We start from the raw sequence: 22,343 nt of genomic DNA on the forward strand, positions 1-22,343 counted from the left end.
AAGATGCTCAGTATGCTTTGACATTTCATCATGAATAGACTTACTAACGAGCAACGCTTGCAAATCATTGAATTTTATTACCAAAATCAGTGTTCGGTTCGAAATGTGTTCATTCACCGTTCAGCGATGAGGCTCATTTCTGGTTGAATGGCTACGTAAATAAGCAAAATTGCCGCATTTGGAGTGAAGAGCAACCAGAAGCCGTTCAAGAACTGCCCATGCATCCCGAAAAATGCACTGTTTGGTGTGGTTTGTACGCTGGTGGAATCATTGGACCGTATTTTTTCAAAGATGCTGTTGGACGCAACGTTACGGTGAATGAACACATTTCGAACCGAACACTGATTTTGGTAATAAAATTCAATGATTTGCAAGCGTTGCTCGTTAGTAAGTCTATTCATGATGAAATGTCAAAGCATACTGAGCATCTTTCTCTTTGACACCATGTCTGAAATCCCACGTGATCTGTCAAATACTAATGCATGAAAATCCTAACCTCAAAAAAATCACCCTTTATTTGCTGACTTTTGCAATAAGGAGTTTAAATGAGATTAGACAACGAATTTGATATCCAATTTTGAGGGCAATGGTAATATGGGGTTCAAATAAATGATATATAGATATATGAGAATAGAGCACGTTGCTGATCCCAAAACACCCCTAAATCGGGCATATTTAGGGGGTAGAGCAAGAATTGATACCCATTTTCGGGACCAATTTTCTGGGGGTCTACCCCTTTCCCAAAATATCCCACAAACAGCAATTTTTTCTGGCCATCGCAATATGGGGCACAAATAAAGGTATTTGGTAGTAAAATACGAATACTCTCCCCCGAAAACACCACTAAATCAGACATCATGAGAATATCGGGCTGAAATGGAGTACACCTTACATTCAAACTTAAATTTGTAGACCAACAAAGATCATATGGGATTCAGGTAAACGCACTTGTTGTTAAACTGTTAGTCAAATTTGCATGGTATTTCACTAAAAGCTCTTTAATTGTCGAAAATAAATATTCCAAGGAAACTTTTGTTCCATATGAAGTAAAAGAAGGCGTAGCGGAGCGGATACGGGTCAGCTACAATAGTTTAACATATAATACCAGTATAATCAAATGACCGAAAAAGTTGCATCAACTTAAGATCGACGACCATCAAGTTAAACTTTTTCAGTTATTTGGGCGTGATGGCCGATCACCACTAAAATGTAGACGTGCTCATTAGCTAATCATGCAAAATTCATTACCTGTTTTGTCATTATAAAATTATAACATTTAAGAAATTGGGCGTTATTTTTCATTTCATTGTGGGTTTATAATTTTTCTGTTGTTGATTATTTCATAGCGCAAAAAAAATTTTATTAATTGAAAACGGTCATAAAACCCCTTGGGCCTTATGACAGCTAAATAGGCGGTCTTAACGCCCAATTTCCTTTTGGGCTTTACGATCGCTGTATGGGCGGTCATAACGCCCAAAATTGACTTTGGGCCTTATAACCACTGGGCGTTTTGACAGGTCGCCGTTTTTGCTGGTATTTGAACCCAGTTCGGCGCGATGCAAGTGCCAGTTGAAAACTTTAGCAAGTCATGCACGCTGAATCCAGCAAGTCATACCGTTGAATCCAGTGCTTCATTGATTGCATTTGTTTCAAACTTTTTTTACATTTCGTTAATTGCTTTCACAATAACCGAGTTTTATTTTTCTTAAAACCCTTTCTTCTTCTAATAAAATATATATAAATACGAGCGTATGTCAATCGATATAAAAATGCGGAAAAGTCGTTCAACATCGTCGAGAAATCTTTAACTAAAGGCTATTTATGTACAGAAAATTGATCGATATGTAATGATACGCATACCATTGATGTGCAGAACAATTTAAAAATATTGTAGCAATAAAAACGAAGCCTGTGTCGTACGCGTTCGGCCTCTCTATCTACATTCCCAATCAAAACACTTTTTTTTTGTCTAGCAGAAATAATCGTAAATCAAACACGAGTGTTGCGTTCCATTGCTTAAGATAACCAACTTAACTTTTGTGCGTTTTCCATTTAATTGATTGCTTAGTTATTCCATAGCGCCGGTCGAGTGAAGGAAATCGCATATTTCACACGTTAACATATTTCATCGGTTAAAGTGAACAGTCGTTGAGATCGGTTCAATAACCAGTTTTGTTTTGTTTGTTTTTTTTTTTTTTTATTTAAGTTGATTGCAATTTTTAGTTGCTTAAGAATCGACGGCAGATATGAAATATTCAACCGCAAATACAGCCGATTCTAGTGCAAAGATTGTGATGGACGCCGACGATGGCGATACAGAAGATGAAATTTCGTTGGATTTGATTCTTGTACAGATTGGTCAATTTGGAAAATTTCAAATTATAGTGTTCCTCCTCATTTGTCTGCCAATGATGTTTAACGCGATATTTTCGGTGACCTATGTGTTTACCGCTAGTTCAGTGGTTCACAGGTAATGTTATCAATATACAGATTTATTGGAAAAAAAAATTAAGTGGTCTGTTAAGATATTAAACAATCTTTTCTAAAACAATAAAACGACAAACGGCAAATTTTCTTCCCAGATGCAACATTCCGCACTGTGATGACGCAGACAGCGGGTACCATGAACCGTGGACTTCCTTTAGCATTCCAATGAAAGGTTCAAATTTGGAACAGTGCAAACGGTACGTTAGTGTCTCAAATCCTAATACCACTACAACCACTTCCCTAATGCATCGAGAAGCGGACAATTTTGAAGAGAGTTTCCCGTGTTCAGCGGGCAACTTTAATCAAAATAAAGTGGAGAGCTGTCCAACGGACAATTTAGTATTTCGTGATAAAGAAACAACGATTTCAAATGACGTAAGTAAATAAAATAAAAAAAAAAAAAAAATCATTTCATACAAGCAATAATTTTATAATTAGTGCTCGTTCTATAATTATAAACCATAGTCGTTCCAAAGTTTCATAGCTTTATTATGCTCTACATAGCAATTGCGAGTTGATTTGAAAAAATCAGATTACGGGAAATGAAAAATGCAAAGCCAAACACAATAAAAAGTGTCTGGGTATATACACGTGATTCGCTTGGTGTTAAATCTAATAGATATTATACCAAGCTTTAATGATAACAAATAGTTCTAAAGGCGCGCTTGAGAGCTTCAGCCAATTCGTTGTAACCGGTTAATTGGGGGATGTGCAAAATAAAAAAAATTACAAATTTTGCCCATGAACATTCCACTAAGGAACAGTGGCAAACTTCTCACATATCAATGAGTGCAGTCCGATTCAAGTTTTAAGCTCAATGATAAGGGGCCTCCTTTTTATAGCCGAGTCCGAACGGCGTGCCGCAGTGCGACACCTCTTTGGAGAGAAGTTTTACATGGCATAGTACCTCACAAATGTTGCCAGCATTAGGAGGGGAAAACCACCACTGAAAATTTTTCTGATGGTCTCGCCAGGATTCGAACCAAGGCGTTCAGCGTCATTGGCGGACATTCTAACCTCTGCGCTACGGTGGCCTCCAGGATTGGGGGATGTGTCTTTATCCCATTGGACCAAATCGGTTTAGATAGAAATACATACCCCTTTATTGCCGAAGATTTAAGACCTTTGGTCTGTAGGTAGTTATATCTAAATTAGTCCGAAATTAGTGAATTTATTTGGAACGCCAAAAAGGAGGAGAGATAGACCCATTGATAAGCAAACGGATCGACTCAAAACCACTTACTGGATCGATTAAGCCATGTCTGTCTGTTCATATTAATTTCTACAGATCGGTTCAGATGCACAATTTTCAGCCAACCTTCAAGAAATTTGAAACATACTAATTTTTTAATCATTTGTAAATTTTTGCATGATTTCATAAAATTTATCCCCAAATTTAGTACGAATTGTTTTCTTTCCCATTTGAAACCTCTGCCTAAATTGGCTCACATTTAGATTCTTTTTACAGGGAGGCACCCCAATCCTGGCGAGAACATCAGAAAAATTATTTCTTCCAGTGTTAGCGACATTTGTGAGGTATGTTTTTAAAACGCATAGCCATATAAGCACTTCTTCCCAAAGAGGTATCGCACAGTGGGAGAAAATCGGAAAAAAAACTAGTAAAAAAGTTTGCTGTGTGAGAAAAGTATGCCGTATTCGAACAGGTAGAGATATCACTTTGAAATAGTTAGAGCTGAGGTGTTAACGAACTCGTGTGCAAAATTTCAAGGCCTTATGTTGTCCGGGCGCCTTTTGGCAGGTCCCTAAAGTTGGTCATCTCGGTTTTCCAAAATTTGTTGGGGCTGCCAAATCTTCGTTTGTGTTCCGTTTTCCAATTTTTTTTTTGCTGGATAGTGCTCAAAAATCCTTACAAAAAAGTTCGGTTGAGGACGACAATATTTTCTCTTTTTTCGGGAATATTCGACTTTTATATTTTTTTTGCAAATTCGACAAAGACCTGATTCCTATATTGCAATTTACGAATGCATTTATGGTTCCATTTTAATTTTTATACATGACTAGCCGAACCGGGCCCGCTCCGCTGCGCCTTCTTTAACTCTAATCTTTTTAGGGTGGGGACAATTCGCACTGAATGCGAATATCGAATTCATGCCATTGTAGCCTATGACGCTGATGGCGTTCGAATCCTGGCGAGAACATCGGAAAAGCGGTGTATCCCCTTTTAATGTTGGCGACATTTGCGAGGAAAAATGCCTTGCATGGTCATTTGGAAAATTTTCCCCAAAGAGGTGTCGCACTGCGGGACGCCTTTCGGACTCGACTATAAAAACGATCCCTTATCATTGAGTTTAAATTGAATCGGAAAGCACTCATTGATGTGTGAGAATTTGCTCCTTCTCGGTTCCTGGTGGTAATGTTCTTCCTTATGGTGATGTTCTCATTAGGGGAGGGATGGCACCTCAGACATTTCGCCTCAAATATGGATATCAAATTCATTCTGCACTTCCAAATCCTGAGCCTCATATTGCCATGGCCGGTAAATATGAACCGTTTGGAAGGTGTTTTGGGGCTGGGGCGGCCACCGGCACTTTGCACTGATAATAGATATGAAATTCGTTCTTTATTCATAACGGAAGTTCAGTTTAGGGGGTGCTTTAGGGCGTACCCCAAAACTCTACTCTTTTCTACTCTCAAATACCTTTTATTTGTGTCCCATCTAGTCATAATGGGTCACTTGGGCTTGGGTACTTGGACCAAAATTTTAATACCATATTCGTTTTTTGGTGTCCAAACCTTTCATTTTAAACCCTTATTGTGCCCATCGGATCACTTTCGGATATGGGTGGATATTTCGTTATCAGTAAATTAATTATAAAACCTATTCCTACTTCTTGACCATATTCGTTATCTACCCGAATAACGCAAGACATCGTATATATATTGATTTCTTCATCCGAAATTTGTTGAAAATGTTATGCAAAACTGAGAGCGCCCAAGTGTAGAATAGTTGGTTGGTTAGTGGGTTCGATTTCCACCAGAGGCTTTGCAAGAAGTGGCAGTCTGCCATCGGACTCACTATGACGTTTTCCGTCCATTGTGATACCACAGAATTTGGAAAAATGTGATGCCTTCTAGTTCGTACAGTTTAGAAAGCGCAACAACTTGCGAATTTACTATTATATGCGTAGTCCACACTATGTAGAACATCGGGCATTGTATTTTTTCTAGCCACAATGTCCAGAGGTATTAGGTGTAGCATTAGATTCAGTGCATCAGATGGCGTAGTCCCCACTGCGGCTGTGATGCAAAAACAAGCTATCCATTGAATGCTGCCGAGTATTAAACTGCTGGTGGGCGTTTGAAGCGCCGTACACCAGACCATAACACCATATATCATCAATCCCATGACAGCCGGTTGTACGTACCGGATTGACTCGACGAAGTCCTTCATTGGCAAGGGTTGCCGCCTCAGTATACAACACAGTGCTTATTGTAGCAACATTATAGTTCTCACAACTACAGTGCTACATGCGGTTTAAACCATACTCTCTTTAAGTATTTTTCATTTTCTCAATATATAAAAAATCATTTTTTGGACTGAATAAATACTGTTTTCCAAAGTAAACATAAAATAAGAAATTTTAAATTCTTTCCTGTATCATCCAGGCGTTTAATCCACAAAAATCATTGTTCTTAAAATAAAAACAGAAAAACGATGCATATACTGCTGCGCAAGTTCATTCGTTGCTGAAACAAAGAGCGTAAGAACACGTTTGTCTTGCCATTAACGCTAAAGTAAAGGGCTGGGCATCGCTGGTTTAAAACCCCAACTTTTGCCAATGGATCTCTTGCAGGTGTATAGCAAAAGAGTTGACTTTCTGCCCTTTCGAAAATGTTTAAACACCCAGGTATTTTGCTCTTTCAGTAATTGGAACATTCTATCTTCCCAAGAAGACAGGTGCCACTATAAATAACTTGTATCTCCTGCTGAAAAGAATTTTCGGTAGCCCACTTCGTTGTCGCACGTATAGCTTCAGCATACGCTGACAATATTATATTGTTATTGGCCATATTCCAGTAGCAGAGGAGACAGTACTTTTATGTTTGTATAAGAATTATTTTACTTTTATAGTTGCTAAATCTTTTCAGTTAGTTTGCATGAAATGTTATGGAAATGAAAGTCATTTAAAACCGGCACGAACAATTACCTGTTGAACTCATAAAAAAGTTTAAGAGAAAATTAAAATACTGAAACTGATTTGTTGAACCTATCACTACAAAACTAAGATATGCCAATTAATAGTATGTTGGCAAGCAGTAAAAAATTTAGCTCAGGCTTTATGACCAAATGTCATTGCCGATGGGAGGCCACCGTAGCGCAGAGGTTAACATGTTCGCTTATGTAGCTGAATGCCTGGGTTCGAATCCTGGCGAGACCATCAGAAAAAATTTTAAGCGGTGGTTTTCCCCTCCTAATGCTGGCAACATATGTGAGGTACTATGCCATGTAAAGCTTCCCTCCAAAGAGGTGTCGCACTGCGGCACGCCGTTCGGACTCGGCTATAAAAAGGAGGCCCCTAATCATTGAGCTTAATCTTGAATCGGACTGCACTCATTGATATGTGAGAAGCTTGCCCCTGTTCCTTAGTGGAATGTTCATGGGCAAAATTTGCAATTTTGCACCGATGGATCAGTTCGTGCACCCAGTAGCGACCACAATCTTCTTCTTATATATAAAAATCAATTTATGTTTGTTTGTATGTTTGTGTGTTACTTATACACTCAGAAACGGCTGAACCGATTTTCTTGAAAGATGGTACATATTGCCCACGATGGTACATATTGCCCACGTGGTGAAAATAGGGTACTACATTTTCTGATATCTGAAGGGGGCGGACCCTCTCCCTTACCCAAATTTTCAGAAACGCCAGATCTCGGAGATGGGTGGTGCGATTTAAGCGAAATTTTGTGTGCTCTCATATAGTACCTTAAAAATAAAAATTTGGTAACCAAATTTTGGATGAGGTACCTAGGGGGGTCGCCCCACCCTGAAACCTACCAAACATATATTTACAACAATCACGACAATATGGGACTCAAATGATAGGTATTTAGGATAAGAAAACGTATCTGATATCCAATTGTCAGACCAAGTGCTAGGGGGACCACCCAAACCCCCAAAACTCCCCTAAATCGGACATATTTACCGACCATGGCAATATGGGACTCAAATGAAAGGTATTTGCGAGTAAAATACGAATCTGATATCCAAATGTGGGACCACGTTTCTGGGGGTCCATCCCTTTCCCAAAACACCCCCCAAACAGGACTTATTTACTGAGCATGGGAATATGGGGCTTAAATAAAAGGTATTTGAATGCAAAATACGAATCTGATATCCAAATATGGGACCAAGTGTTTAGGAAGTCGCCGCTCACCAAAAACATCCCCCAAAGGGGACAAATTTACGAGCATAGCAATATGGGGCTCAAATGAAGGGTCTTTAGGAGTAAAGCACGAATTTGATATCAAAATTCGGGAAAAGTGTCTACGGGGCCACGCCACCCCCACAACACCACCCAAATAGTAAGTATTTTCTGACTTTTGCAATATGAGGCTCAAATAAGAGTGGTTTTTAAGTGGAACACGAATCCGACATATATTTTTAAGGCCAACTCATTGAGTGGCCGCCCATCCCTCAAAACACCTCAAATGAAGGGTCTTTAGGAGTAAAGCACGAATTTGATATCAAAATTCGGGAAAAGTGTCTACGGGGGCACGCCACCCCCACAACACCACCCAAATAGTAAGTATTTTCTGACTTTTGCAATATGAGGCTCAAATAAGAGTGGTTTTTAAATGGAACACGAATCCGACATATATAATTTTAAGGCCAACTCATTGAGTGGCCGCCCATCCCTCAAAACACCCCCAAAGCCGGTCATGTTTGCCGACTATGGAAGTATGGGGCTCAAATTAAAGGTATGTGGGAGTAGACCACGTATCTGATATCAATATTAGGGGCCAACTGTCTAGCGGACATTCCACCACCATAACAACCCCAAATAGGACGTATTTGCTCACCAAGAGAATTTGGGTCTTAAAGAGATGGAAACTAAATATTCATAATTTTTAGGGCCAATACCCCAAACCGGACATATTTGCTGACTTTTGCAATAAGGAGTTTAAATGAGATTAGAAAACGAATTTGATATCCAATTTTGAAGGCAATGGCAATTGCTGAATTTGGGGGACCACCCCACTCCCCAAAACACCCCTAAATTGGGCATATTTACCGACCATGACAATATGGGGCTAAAATGAAAGGTATTGGGGCGTAGAGCAAGAATTAATACCCATTTTCGGGACCAATTTTCTGGGGGTCTACCCCTTTCCCATAATACCCCACTAAAAGCAAGTTTTTGGTGACCATCGCAATATGGGACTCAAATGAAGGTATTTGGGAGTAGAATACGAATTTGATATCCAAATGTAGGACCATGTATTTAGGGCATCACCCCTTTCCCAAAACACCCCCAAAGGGAAAAAATTTTCGACCATGCCAATATGTGGCTCAAATGAAAGGTATTTGAGATTAGAAAACGAATTTGATAACCTATTTTGGGGCCATGTGTTTGGGGGACGCCTCTTCCTATAAACTCCTCTTCAGCCAATGGCAATATGGGGTTTAAATAAATGGTATTTGAGACAAGAGCACAATGCTGATATTTTTTCAGGGCCAAGTATCTGGGGGACCATCTCTCCTCCGAAAACACCACTTAATCAGACATCATGAGAATATCGGGCTGAAATGAAGTATTTTAAGAATGGAGTACACCTTACATCCAAACTTTTGTTCCATATAAAGTAAAAGAAGGCGCGGCGGAGCGGGCCCGTGTCAGCTAGTATTCTATAAAACATTGGTAACTCTACCAATTTTATAGTAATAGAACAATTTTGCAGTAATAGAAAATGTATGTTTTGATGGGTCCATGCAAATGATATAAAGTTTTTTTGCAAATAAATACTTTTAAGTTCAGTATAAATGTACTTCAATAAACAAAAATGATTACAAATCGTACAAAATTGTAAATCGAAATTTGTCGCCATCGTGCAATCTACACAACTATATTTTCATTTACGTCTCCACTGGAAAACAAGATGGCGACAAACATCAACTTACCATTTTGATTGATTTTTATACCCTCCACCATAGGATGGGGGTATACTAATTTCGTCATTCTGTTTGTAACTACTCGAAATATTCGTCTGAGACCCCAAAAAGTATATATATTCTTGATCGTCGCGACATTTTATGTCGATCTAGCCATGTCCGTCCGTCTGTCTGTCTTGAATTGGAATGAAATTTTGCACGACGTGTTTTGTTATGATATCCAACAACTGTGCCAAGTATGGTTCAAATCGGTTTATAACCTGATATAGCTGCCATATAAACCGATCTTGGGTCTTGACTTCTTGAGCCTCTAGAGTGCGCAATTCTTATCTGATTGGAATGAAATTTTGCACGACGTGTTTTGTTATGATATCCAACAACTGTGCCGGGTATGGTTCAAATTGGTCCATAATCTGATATAGCTTTCATATAAACCGATTTTGGGTCTTGACTTCTTGAGCCTCTAGAGGGCGCAATTCTTATCCGATTGGAATGGAATTTTGCATAACGTGTTTTGTTATAATATCCAACAACTGTGCCAAGTATGGTTTAAATTGGTCCATAACCTGGAATAGCTGTCTTATAAACAGATCTGGGGACTTGACTTTTTGAACTTCTAGAGGGCACTATTCCTATCCGATTTGGCTGAAATTTTGCAAGACGTATTTTTTTCACAACTTTCAAAAACTATGTCAAATAAGGTTCAAATCGGTTCAATACCTGATATAGCTGCCATATAAACCGATCTGGGATCTTGACTTCTTGTGCCTCTAGAGGTCGCAATTATTTTCCGATTTGCCTGAAATTTTGTACGACGGATCCTCTCATGACCATCGGATCCTCTCATGACATACGTGTTTATTATGGTCTGAATCTGTCTATAGCCCGATACAGCTTCCATATAAATCGATCTCTCTTTTTTACTTCTTGAGCCCCCAAAAAACGCAATTCTTATTCAAATTGGCTGACATTTTACACAGGTCTCCAACATATAATATAATTGTGGTCCAAGCTGGACCATATCTTGATATCGCTCTAATAGCAGAGAAAATCTTTTCTTTTATCCTTTTTTGCATAAGAAGAGATGCCGGGAAAAGAACTAGACAAATGCGATCCATGGTGGAGGGTATAAAAGATTCGGCCCGGTTGAACTTAGCACGCTTTTACTTGTTCGTACTGAAACCGCCTGTTCCAATTTTCTTCATTTTTGTGCTACCTAACAAATCACCTATCGCACACCACTCGTAATCTGTGGAACGTTGGGCTATTATTTACGTTTGCCAGTTACCACTGATCAAGTGCTGTGATTATTTTAGGTATTTTATTTTTCTTTTCTTTCAAAAAAATAAAATATCTATCATTTTATTTAGTTTACTCTTCTTCCAACAACTCCATGAATTAAGCAGCAGTCATTTAATGCAAACAACAGATTTTTCAGCAGTCATACCGCTGTTCTGAAATTGCAAACATTAAGCTATAACAGTAGATACTGCTGTAATAGCAGTAAAATGGGCTACTAAAAACCAGCAGACAATGTTTGCTACTATCAGCAGGCTTTCTTCTATGAGTGGAGAAAAAATGACGGAATAAATTTGCTACACTTCAGAAAGACATGCATATACTAAACATTTATGATGCCTTTGATGTGATATTTGGTGAAGATGCCACTGACAGTCATACAAACGTAGAAAAAAATACGACGAAAATTACGAATACCTACTATTTTGTGCCCACGACACACTAACAGAAAATTTTTATTAAAATCAGCAAAAATATTTGCTGGAAAACAGAAAATCTGCTGAAAATGGGACATCAGTAATTTAATACTAAAACAGCAAACATTTTGTGATGCTTTCAGCAAAATACGTCCAAAAAAATTTATGCACATACATCTTATTTCTGAACTTAAATTGATTTCAGATTACACTTTTATAAATTGTTCTACAATTAAACAATTTTTTGTAAGGTTTGAAATATTAGCAGACAAAAACAAAAACTACTAAAACTCATATTTATGCTTAAAATTAAAATAGCGTCTTAAATTGCCACAAACCTTCATTAAAATGTAGGAAATGCCTTAACTATATTTTAGAAGTTCAACATTTGAAAACCATTTTCATCAAAATTTTAAAATTAATTTAAAATCATCAAACTTATTTGTCTGGGTGTATAGCTACTTTAACTTCCCAAAATCTATACAATCGCACCAAACATGCAGTCGCATGAGTATTTATTCATCATCCCATATCATATTTTTACAATAAACCATTAATAGGTACGATAAAGTACAAAATGCAGAGTAAACAAAATTTGAATCTCAATTTAGAAATATACATAACAATCCCTTGTATATGACCAGTGTTGCCACTCAAGAAAATTATTTCCTACCAAAATTTAAGAATAATTCTACCAAACCTGATCAAAACGTACCAAACATTTTAGAAGCCAAAAATTGGTTGCATAAGTATATTTTTATATCACCGAAAAGTTGGCCATTTTGTCATTCAATTAGCAACACATCAAATTATTATATTCATAGAGCATCCATCCATTTCCGTCGGCCTCTCTGTTGAAATAACTTTACAGTCTATGACAAGTAAGGACGGCCTAAAGTCGGTCGAAATCGACCTTTTGATACCCTACACCGCATTGGGATTGCAGGTTAAGTCATCGAAATTTGAAATGTAGAATTTCGATCAAAATCCGGACATATTGTGGGACTAAAAAAATCATAGAGCAAAATTTTAAGATGATAGGTTGATAAATTCGTTAGCAAAGGCCTTAAAAGTGAAAGTCGGAATATACATATGTATGGGAGCTATATCAAAATTTTAACAGATTTCTATGAATTTAACCAGTGATAAGAGAAGCCTTAGTGATAAATTTTGTGAGGATCGGTTAACAAATGATCAAATTATTGCAATATTAGTCAAAATCAGACGAAAATGTATATGAGATATATATGTCCTTTATTTACAATTGGAGTATATTAAATATATTACAATAAAATATAGCCAATACTAAACTGTTCAGTGCGAACATAGGGCATCACCAAGCTCTCTTCATCGAGCTCTATCGTTGGCCAAATCCTTGGCATGATTCCACGATATACCGATTTATTCCAACTCTCTTTTCGTACAGCAGACTTTTCATCACAAATGACGATTCTATTGCAGTATTAGTCCAAATCGGACGAGTCAAATGAAAGCTATATGAAACTCTGACTCGATTTCTTCCAATTTCAATAGGCTTCGTCTCAAGGCCAAAAAAGATGCCTGTGCCACATTTGAAAACATCCGGATGAAAATTGCGACCTGTACTTTGTTCACAAATGAACATGGACAAACAGACAGACGGACATAGCTTAATCAAAAAATTATTCTGAGTCGATCGTCACAGTTTTGGCGAAATCAGGCAATAAGTCCGTCTATATGACAGCTATGATCTGGAACATATTTGGGTCGGATGTCGGAAAGCTTAAAACAAATCACTGTTTAAAATTTCAGCAAAATCAGGTAATAAATAAAGCTTTCATGGTCTTCATCATATGACAGGAGGAAGCAATCTAAATATAGTCCGATCTTAACCATATTTAGGTCGGATGTCGGGAAGCTTACACCAACTCACTGTCTCAAATAATAATAAATAAAGCTTTTGTTGGCTTCAAGCCCTTTATGGGCAGATCGGTCTATATGGCATCTATATCTAAATATAGTCCGATTTGACCCGTTCAAGAACTAAATCTGCGTGCAGCAAAAAGACGTATGTGTGCCAAATTTCAGCTCAATATCTCAATTTTAGAAGGCTGTAGAGTGATTACCACTGACGGACGGACAGACACGCGGATATTATTAAATCGTCTTAGAATTTCACAACAATCCAAAATATATATACTTTGTATGGTCGGAAATGAATATTTCGATGCGTTGCAAACGGAATGACTAAATGAATATATGAATATGGTGGTGGGTATAAAAATTTTATTTTGCCCCGATTTCAATGAACAACAGTGACGAGTTTGGAGCGATTAAATGCACATTTACAACTCATTTACCCCGTTACAGTGAGTTGCATGGACCCTCAACATCCGAGTATAGACTAGATCCAATCTTACGAGTATAGTTCTATTGTCCGATTGAACACACAAAAACCGCTCTTATTTCCCAGAATGCTCTCTAAACGAAAACACAGAAGCACCAAGAAGCGACCGAATTTTGAATTAACCCCCGTCGATTTTTTCAGTAAATTATTTGGTATTTGTATAGCCTAACAACCTACCAAATGATTAAAAACCTACCAATTTGGGTAGGAGCCTACCAAAAACGGCGTCACTAACTATGACCCATCAGGTTAAATATGATCAATCAATTTTTTCGCAATAATCATGGATAGATATGTTTATTTATTATACGAAGATATTTGTCAAATTAAAAACAACTTTAAATAAACTTTTACGAATCCATGAGTCACTCACAATTCGCAGTGGCATGAATAGATTTTATATTGCCTCGCCGGGGGTGCAGATGGTTCACGCCAACCAGTACACGCCAATCAGTAGAGGAAAAGGGAAGCCATCCAATAGGACAAACACCATTTTAAAATGACCTTGGATATCAGTTTTCGTTACATGAAGCAAACCTGCCAATAAGCAATTAACATTTCTTAACAATCTTTTGTTGCCAATAATTTATTCCTATTTTGCTTGCTATTTATTGAGTTTTGCTTGAATTTTACATTACTTAGAATATTCACATTTTATCGACAGCTGTTTATCTCGGCCAACGTAGGATGCAGAACTCCGAATGCTTGCCAGTTGGACGGGATCATCGCGAATTTATGTGGCTGTCCTAACTCCGGACAATTGGGAAGAAATACTGGGAAATTGCGACTTTTGAAGCGTGAATGAGATTTCGCGCTAGCATAAATTTTAATTCAACTCACAAATACGAAGTGCATTTCATTTGTGCACTCAATATATTATGCAGTCGAAATCGGATAAGTGAAACATTAAAAATACATCAATTTGGTTTCACTTACCCGTCATTTTCAGTTAATCGTAGCTCGGATAAGTGAAGATCATGTCCAGTTAAGCTGTTAAGCTATAACGGCTTACGTGAAATCGAATATTCACACCAACGTGCTAATTATGTTTTATTAAATTATAACTTGAGTTTAAAATGATTCATGATCAGAAGAACTCTTTAAAAGTCAGAGACAATCATAAGCGAAATGTCAAACAAATGTTCTTGTGGATTTTTCCGATTACAGTTACAGAGCTATTCTGAATAACATTTCCCTGGGAGTTTTTTCCCTACTTCCTTTTCTCCTATTCTTAATAACAATTTCCTGGAAGTTTTTTCGCTATTCCCTTATTCAAAACAAACTTTGAAAAAGGGAAATATCTCCCAGAGAAAAAAGTAGGTATTCTGAATCTACATAAAAGGGAGAATGATACGATAAAATTTGGGGAAAATTCACCCAAACAAATGAAAGGAAGTTAGAAAAAAAAATTATGAATTTAATGGTTTTCATGAAAAAAAAAAAAAAAATGATACCGCTTCTTACTATTTACAAACAATTTATTATGTACGGAAATTATTTTTTACTTTTTCATCAAAAACTAGTACAAATTTTGTTGGGTTCTCCCGGTTTAAACATGTACCCACAATAAAAGGTTTTCATAAGTTTTCAATTTTATTTACAATAAAAGACAAGAATTCTAGAATTGGTATATGAATATGGGTATCAAAATATGTGGTTCATATTTTAATATTCTTAGACCCATATGTATAAAGAGATACCGCTAAGTGGCACGCGTTTCGGAGTTGGATACTAAAAGGAGATCCCGTATTATTGAGCTGAAAGTAGAATCGGGCAGCATTCATTGATATGCAAGAAGTCTTCCGCCTGTTCCTTAATGGCAGATCATTCATGACGACAAAGTTGAAGCAAACCTCCAAGCTACTCACTAAGGTAGTTCTGCCCAAGAACGAAACGGTAGATTCAGCCACTTAAACTCCTTTTGGTAAGGGAAAACGCCAAAGTGCAGGATGTGTGCCCCGCATGCAACCAAGGACAACACGACACATTTAATCTATTTATCTTACCACCAGACAACTCTGGAAGCATCTCATTTTAAGCCAACGATTGTTAAATGTAGACGGAAAGTTGTTATCACAACAAAGAAATATCGTGGCAAGCTGTAGGCCATAATTGTGCACTATTACATACAAAAAGGAAAGCAAACATTACAAAAGCAATACTTAACATGTTTGTAAGGAGGCCACCGTAGCGCAGAGTTTAGCATGTCCGTCTATGACGCTGAACGCCTGGGTTCGAATCCTTGCGAGACCATCAGAAACAAAATTTCAGCGGTGGTTTTCCCCTCCTAATGCTGGCAACATTTGTGAGGTACTATGCCATGTAAAACTTCTTTCCAAAGAGGTGTCGCACTGTGGCACGCCGTTCGGACTCGGCTACAAAAAAGAGGCCCCTCATCATTGAGCGTAAACTTGAATCGAACTGCACTCATTGATATGTGAGAAGTTTGCCCCTGTTCATTAGTGGAATGTTCATGGGCAAAACTTGCAAATTTGCAACATCGTCGTATTCTACTCTCCAATACCTTTTATTTGATACCTATATTGTCCTGATCGGTCCACTTTTGATTTTGGTTTGTGTTTTTGGGACACAAATGTTCTTGCGAATTTTTCCGATTTCAGTTTCAGACCTATTCTGAATAAAAATCCCCTGGGAGTTTTTCCCTTCTCCCTTTTCTCCAATTCTTAATAACAATTTCTTGGGAGATTTTTCCCTTACGGCCGGTACTATATTTGGTTTTCGCGTTGAAACTCCATATAAAAAAATTAAACGAAAAATTTGCCGAAATGTGTTCGTTTCGTGATAACATGTTTTTTCATCTAGGGAAAAATTACATTTCGGGACGCCCATTGAGAGCACAACCACAGTCGCTGTGCAACAAGTAATTTTCTTATGCAAAATAAACGCGATCGTCAATCTTCTAATTGTAACTGGATGTTTGTTGGTGTTAGTGATGTTGCTCACATGTACTCTGGTTGGAAAATAATAAAGTGTTTGTGGATGCATAAATAAGAAAGTACTTTTTAAATATAAATCAATATACGAAAGAAAATAAATATTTCTTTCACAACAATCTACTCGATCAACCAGTACGAAAAAAAATAAGGTTTGTGAAATAATGTGTTGTGCTTTTGGTCTTGCAATTACAACAACAATATTTCGATAAAAGTGGAAGATGCCGACAAAGGCTTCTGGAAAGTTGGACTTATTTTACTTATAACAGTGAAAATACTAGAAAATCTAATTATTTTTACAAATAAATGCTGCATTCGCCTCTTGTTAAATTGTTTAGTGTTTCATTATTTACATATATGAATTTAAGTACGACCCACACACTCACATTTGTGTGTACACATGCACGCAAGCAGCTGATAACTTGTTTGATGCCATATTAATTTTTATTTGTAGATGGCAACATTTTGGCCAAAGAAACCCCAAAAAATCAACCTTGTCAAACCACCAAAAGAACGATTTTCGGAAATTGTTCCATAAAAAAGAATGTAGTACCAGCCTTTATTCAAAACAAACTTCGAAAAAGAGAAATATCTCCCAGGGAAAAAAGTAGGTATTCTGATTCTAAATAAAAGGGAGAATGATACGATGAAATTTGGGAAAAATTCACCCAAACAAATCGAAGGATGTTAGAACAAAAAAAATTATGAATTTAATGGTTTTTATAAAAAACTTAACCAAGCTTGTCAGATAGGGGTCTACATGCACACCCTGTTCAAGTACCTAGTTCAGCCAAACTTGGAATACCCACTATAAAATTATTAAAATTTCCAGTTTCTACAATAAATGGTTTGAAGAATGCATATCGTCGAAAGAATGGAAACTTCTTTCAGAAAAATGATTTTGTAAATACCTGTTAGTTACATAAAACACTTTAGTTCATGATCTTTACTCACGTGTAAATAAAATTCTTAAAGGGTAGAAAAAGTCACTTGGGTAAAATAAAACTTACTTATCATGCGTTTAGAAGAAAAAGTTTATAAATCATGTGGTGTTAGTCAATTTACTTAAAAAGCAAGCACTTTACTAAAGTAAAATCATATAATCGTCGACGATAGATTTTCTGAAATTTATTACGGAATGAACTATTTAAAACAAGTAAGAGCGTGCTAAGTTCGGCCGGGCCGAATCTTATATACCCTCCACAATGGATCGCATTTGTCAAATTCTTTTCCCGAAATCTCTTGTTAGGCCAACAATGGATAAAACAAAATAATTGCTATGCCATTGGAGCTATGGCCATTGTAGCTGACTCGGACCATAATCGAATTGAAGGTTGGAGACCATTTGTTAAATTTCAGCCGAATCGCGTTTATATGGGTGCTCTATCAGGCTATACACTGATTCGGATCATCTTTGACACGTATGTTGAAGGTCATGGGAGAAGCCGTTGTACAAAATTTCAGCCAAATCGGATAATAATTCAGCCTTCTAAAGGCTCAAGAAGTCAAGATCTCAAATCGGTTTATATGGGTTATTATTTCGCTGCACAGGCTACGAAGCCAATCGTAGCGCAGAGGTTAGCATTTCCGCCTATGACGCTGAACGCCTGGGTTCGAATCCTGGCAACATTTGTGAGGTACTATGCCATGTAAAACTTCTTTCCAGAGAGGTGTCGCACTGCGGCACGCCGTTCGGACTCGACTATAAAAAGGAGGCCCCTTATCATTGAACCTAAACTTGAATCGGACTGCACTCATTGATATGTGAGAAGTTTGCCCCTGTGCCTTAGTGGAATGTTCATGGTTCATTTGCAATTTGCACAGGCTACAATTCTAGATTCGGAAATGGCACCGCTGTCCGCCAAACGGTTGAGGTCGTCTGGAGGGCGGTTTAAAAGAACTAAGACGAACAATAGTAATATGGTCCAAGGACCTTTACTAATGTCGCTATGGAAAGCTTGGTGATGGTAGTTGTCGACAAGGGAGAATAACAGGACTGCATACCTAAGATTAATTGGAGTGGGATAGTCAATGGATTGCCATCTGTTTATTCCGATGTCCTTGCGGAATTGCTTGGCCCTCCTCCAGTCTGTGACGATGCAGGCTGGTATCAGGGCCGATACAAACGAATTGATTCGGGGATCAACGTCCAGTTTAAATATATCGTTGCGCCCTAAAGAAGAGTGGCGAGATCAGACCAGCGCAGCACTGAATTTAGTCAAGGGTTCCCCTTTCTTCTCGAGCAATGGAAAACGCTTGGTTACCAAGGATTTCCTGAGATCCTGAATCCATACTTGGGAGACTAAGGAAATGTAATCCCAATCTTTCAAAAGCAGACTGGAAGATTGGTAGATTGGATGAGGCTGATGGTGACCGTACTAATCTCCTGCTGTCTCGCAGACATCGACAAGTTTGAAGAAGTTGTATCCTACGAACAAGCTGAGACTGATGGTGTATAGAAGCGGTAGGGTTGGGGAACCAGAAGGCGACTCAGCAGTTGATGCTGAACACTTGCCTGAAAAACTATCGATCACATCTCTACAGTCGGGCGGATTGCAAGAGACTGGAAATCTCTCTGCCACCATCGAAACAGGAGGGAAAGACGTCGAGATGGGACCCGACAGCCCAACGGGGATGGGTCATCCAGTTGGATTGGGCTCAAGGTGTGCGGCAGCGGGGAAAGACGGAACTTGGACGGAACTTAACAGAAGCAGCTAGTAAAGCATCTATGGAACAATCGTCCACACCTCCTGGATCCGTAAGGAAACTCATCATGACAAGTTTGAAGGAGTCTTATCTGCAGATAAATCTCTACCATTGTAAGGCCGCTTCGGCGGCACTAAAGGTCCTTCTGATGGCAGGAGGATTTAATGTGGTTCTTATCCAGGAACCATGGGTATGTGGAGGAATGGTTCTTGCACTAAGAATTCCTCGCATTAAACTACTCAAGGGTACGGGGAATAGCAGACGCACAGCCTGTATTCTTGAAAAGAGTAGTCCAAATCTTTTTCTTCTTTCATCTCTAAGCACTGAAGATTCACTAGCAGCCAGCCTTAATATAAATAAGTTTCATTTCCGTCTGGCTTCCCTATATATAGCACGAGATTCAGAGATGCCGCCTTCAAGCCTTAAGTTGCTGGTTGAAAACGCTTCTGCAGGAAAGAAGAGCCTCATTGTAGGAAGTGATGGTAATGCACAGGACCACATATGTGGAAGATCGAATGTCAATGGAAGTGGTGAGCTACGTATCGAATATATTATAAGTTGCAATCCAGCGATTTGCAATAAAGCGAATAAACCGACCTTTACTACCAGGAACAGGCAGCAGGTACTAGACATTATCTTTGTATCGGAGGGTATTAGCGGAAGGATATACTACGACTGGGAGGTGCTGGATGAGCTCAGTTTCTCTGATCATCGTTATATTAGGTTCAGTCTTGGAGAAAATACTGCAGAAGTGGTCCCTCGGCTAAACAGAAGAAAGGCGGATTGGGGCAGATTTCTGCACACATTCTGCACGTCTATCCCTTCTGACCAGAAAAGGAAGTGGAAACTGCGGAGAACAAGGACCAAATAGTCAAGCGGATCACAAAGGCCATGAACGACTCGCTTGTGTCAACATGTCCGAGTGTCAAGTCAAGGGGCAAACAACGGCCGACGTGGTGGACCCCAGAACTGGTTTGTCTAAAGAAGAGCTGCAAAAAGCTCTTCCACAGGGCGAAGGACACAAGGGCACCCTACGATGTCTAAGGCTGAGCTAAGAAAATTAAAGCGTGAGCTGAGAATGGATCAGAACAAATCCTGGGTAGAATTCTGCAGGTCCGTGGAATATACATCTGAGGCCTCTAGGCTAAGGAAGATTCTGTCAGCGAGACCTATTACGGTGGGTATATTCAGAAGCCAGAGAATGTATGGACAATGTCTAGTGAGGAAACACTAGAACTACTCGTTGATATATATTTCCCGGGAAGTTCTCCAACGGAAAACGTGGAGCCAGAAGAGGTTGTCACTGATATGCATTCGTCAAAGGTTATTGGGAAAATTGTTTCTGAGTTCAAATCCTTTGGGCGATAAGAAGTTTCGACTTCTTTAAGTGGCCAACCCCAGATGATGTAACACAGATTGAAATACAAGCTGTGTCCGATAGATTAATTCTTTGGCTTAGTTAGGTATACTGATGGAGGGACAAAAGGTCACTTTCATTCCAGAAGCAGGAAAACCAAACCACTCGTAGACGAAAGATTGTCGTGTTATTAGTCTGTCATCTTTTATGTTGAAGATTCCAGAGAGGTAGATAGAAACATATCTTAGGGCAAAGATCCCAGTAGATTGCTTGTCTCGCCAACAGCATGCATATATTGGGTTGCCCAAAAAGTAATTGCGGATTTTTCATATAGTCGGCGTTGACAAATTTTTTCACAGCTTGTGACTCTGTAATTGCATTTTTTCTTCTGTCAGTTATCAGCTGTTACTTTTAGCTTGCTTTAGAAACAAGTGTAAAAAAGTATATTTGATTAAAGTTCATTCTAAGATTTATTAAAAATGCATTTACTTTCTTTTAAAAAATCCGCAATTACTTTTTGGGCAACCCAATATTAAGAGCAAGTCCACTAAAAAAGCCCTTCATAACCTAATCCCTTACATAGATGGCGCTATCACTGGCGAGATATACAGTGAGAAGCAAAACAGAGTGGATGTTTCACTTTCTGCTTTTCTTTCAAATATTAAAGATCACAAATGGAGCAAAATCAATAATGTTTTTTTATTTTAAGGCTCTCTGAGTTATACCGTTTTGATAAAAATTACTGGAAATTAAAAAGAAAAATCACCGCAAATAATAGTATATATAAAATTGACTCAGTTCTACACTTTTCGACTATTTTAGAAAATAATTTATTTTTGATTCTTTATTCATAAACCATTATTTTTTTAAATATAAGATAGCATGTTTTGGCATGTCTTCCATTTATTTCAGAGTTATTTTATTAGATACTAGCTGAACCCGGCCCGCTCCGCTGCGCCTTCTTTTACTTTATATGGAACAAAACTATCATTTGAATATTTATTTTCGGCAATTAAAGAGATTTGAGTGAAATATAGGGTGATTTTTTTGAGGTTAGGATTTTCATGCATTAGTATTTGACAGATCACGTGGGATTTCAGACATGGTGTCAAAGAGAAAGATGCTCAGTATGCTTTGACATTTCATCATGAACAGACTTACTAACGAGCAACGCTTGCAAATCATTGAATTTTATTACCAAAATCAGTGTTCGGATCGAAATGTGTTCAAATTTTGACAAATTTTGTTCAGCGATGAGGCTCATTTCTGGTTGAATGGCTACGTAAATAAGCAAAATTGCCGCATTTGGAGTGAAGAGCAACCAGAAGCCGTTCAAGAACTGCCCATGCATCCCGAAAAACGCACTGTTTGGTGTGGTTTGTACGCTGGTGGAATCATTGGACCGTATTTTTTCAAAGATGCTGTTGGACGCAACGTTACGGTGAATGAACACATTTCGAACCGAACACTGATTTTGGTAATAAAATTCAATGATTTGCAAGCGTTGCTCGTTAGTAAGTCTATTCATGATGAAATGTCAAAGCATACTGAGCATCTTTCTCTTTGACACCATGTCTGAAATCCCACGTGATCTGTCAAATAC

At 38.2% G+C, this 22,343-nt stretch overlaps 1 protein-coding gene across 1 annotated transcript in view; it reads left to right on the forward strand.

Annotated features, from left to right (window-relative positions):
* Positions 1-2,097: 2,097 nt before the first annotated feature.
* Positions 2,098-22,343, forward strand: part of LOC106095127 (organic cation transporter protein) — a 128,653-nt gene continuing 108,407 nt past the window's right edge. The window contains exons 1-2 of the mRNA XM_059360741.1: positions 2,098-2,470; positions 2,583-2,862. Coding sequence (XP_059216724.1) covers positions 2,247-2,470; positions 2,583-2,862 — 504 coding nt within the window. The 5' untranslated portion in view covers positions 2,098-2,246. The remainder of the gene's footprint in view (positions 2,471-2,582; positions 2,863-22,343) is intronic.

Source organism: Stomoxys calcitrans, chromosome 1, assembly GCF_963082655.1.
Source record: "Stomoxys calcitrans chromosome 1, idStoCalc2.1, whole genome shotgun sequence".
NCBI classification, from domain to species: Eukaryota; Metazoa; Arthropoda; class Insecta; order Diptera; family Muscidae; genus Stomoxys; species Stomoxys calcitrans.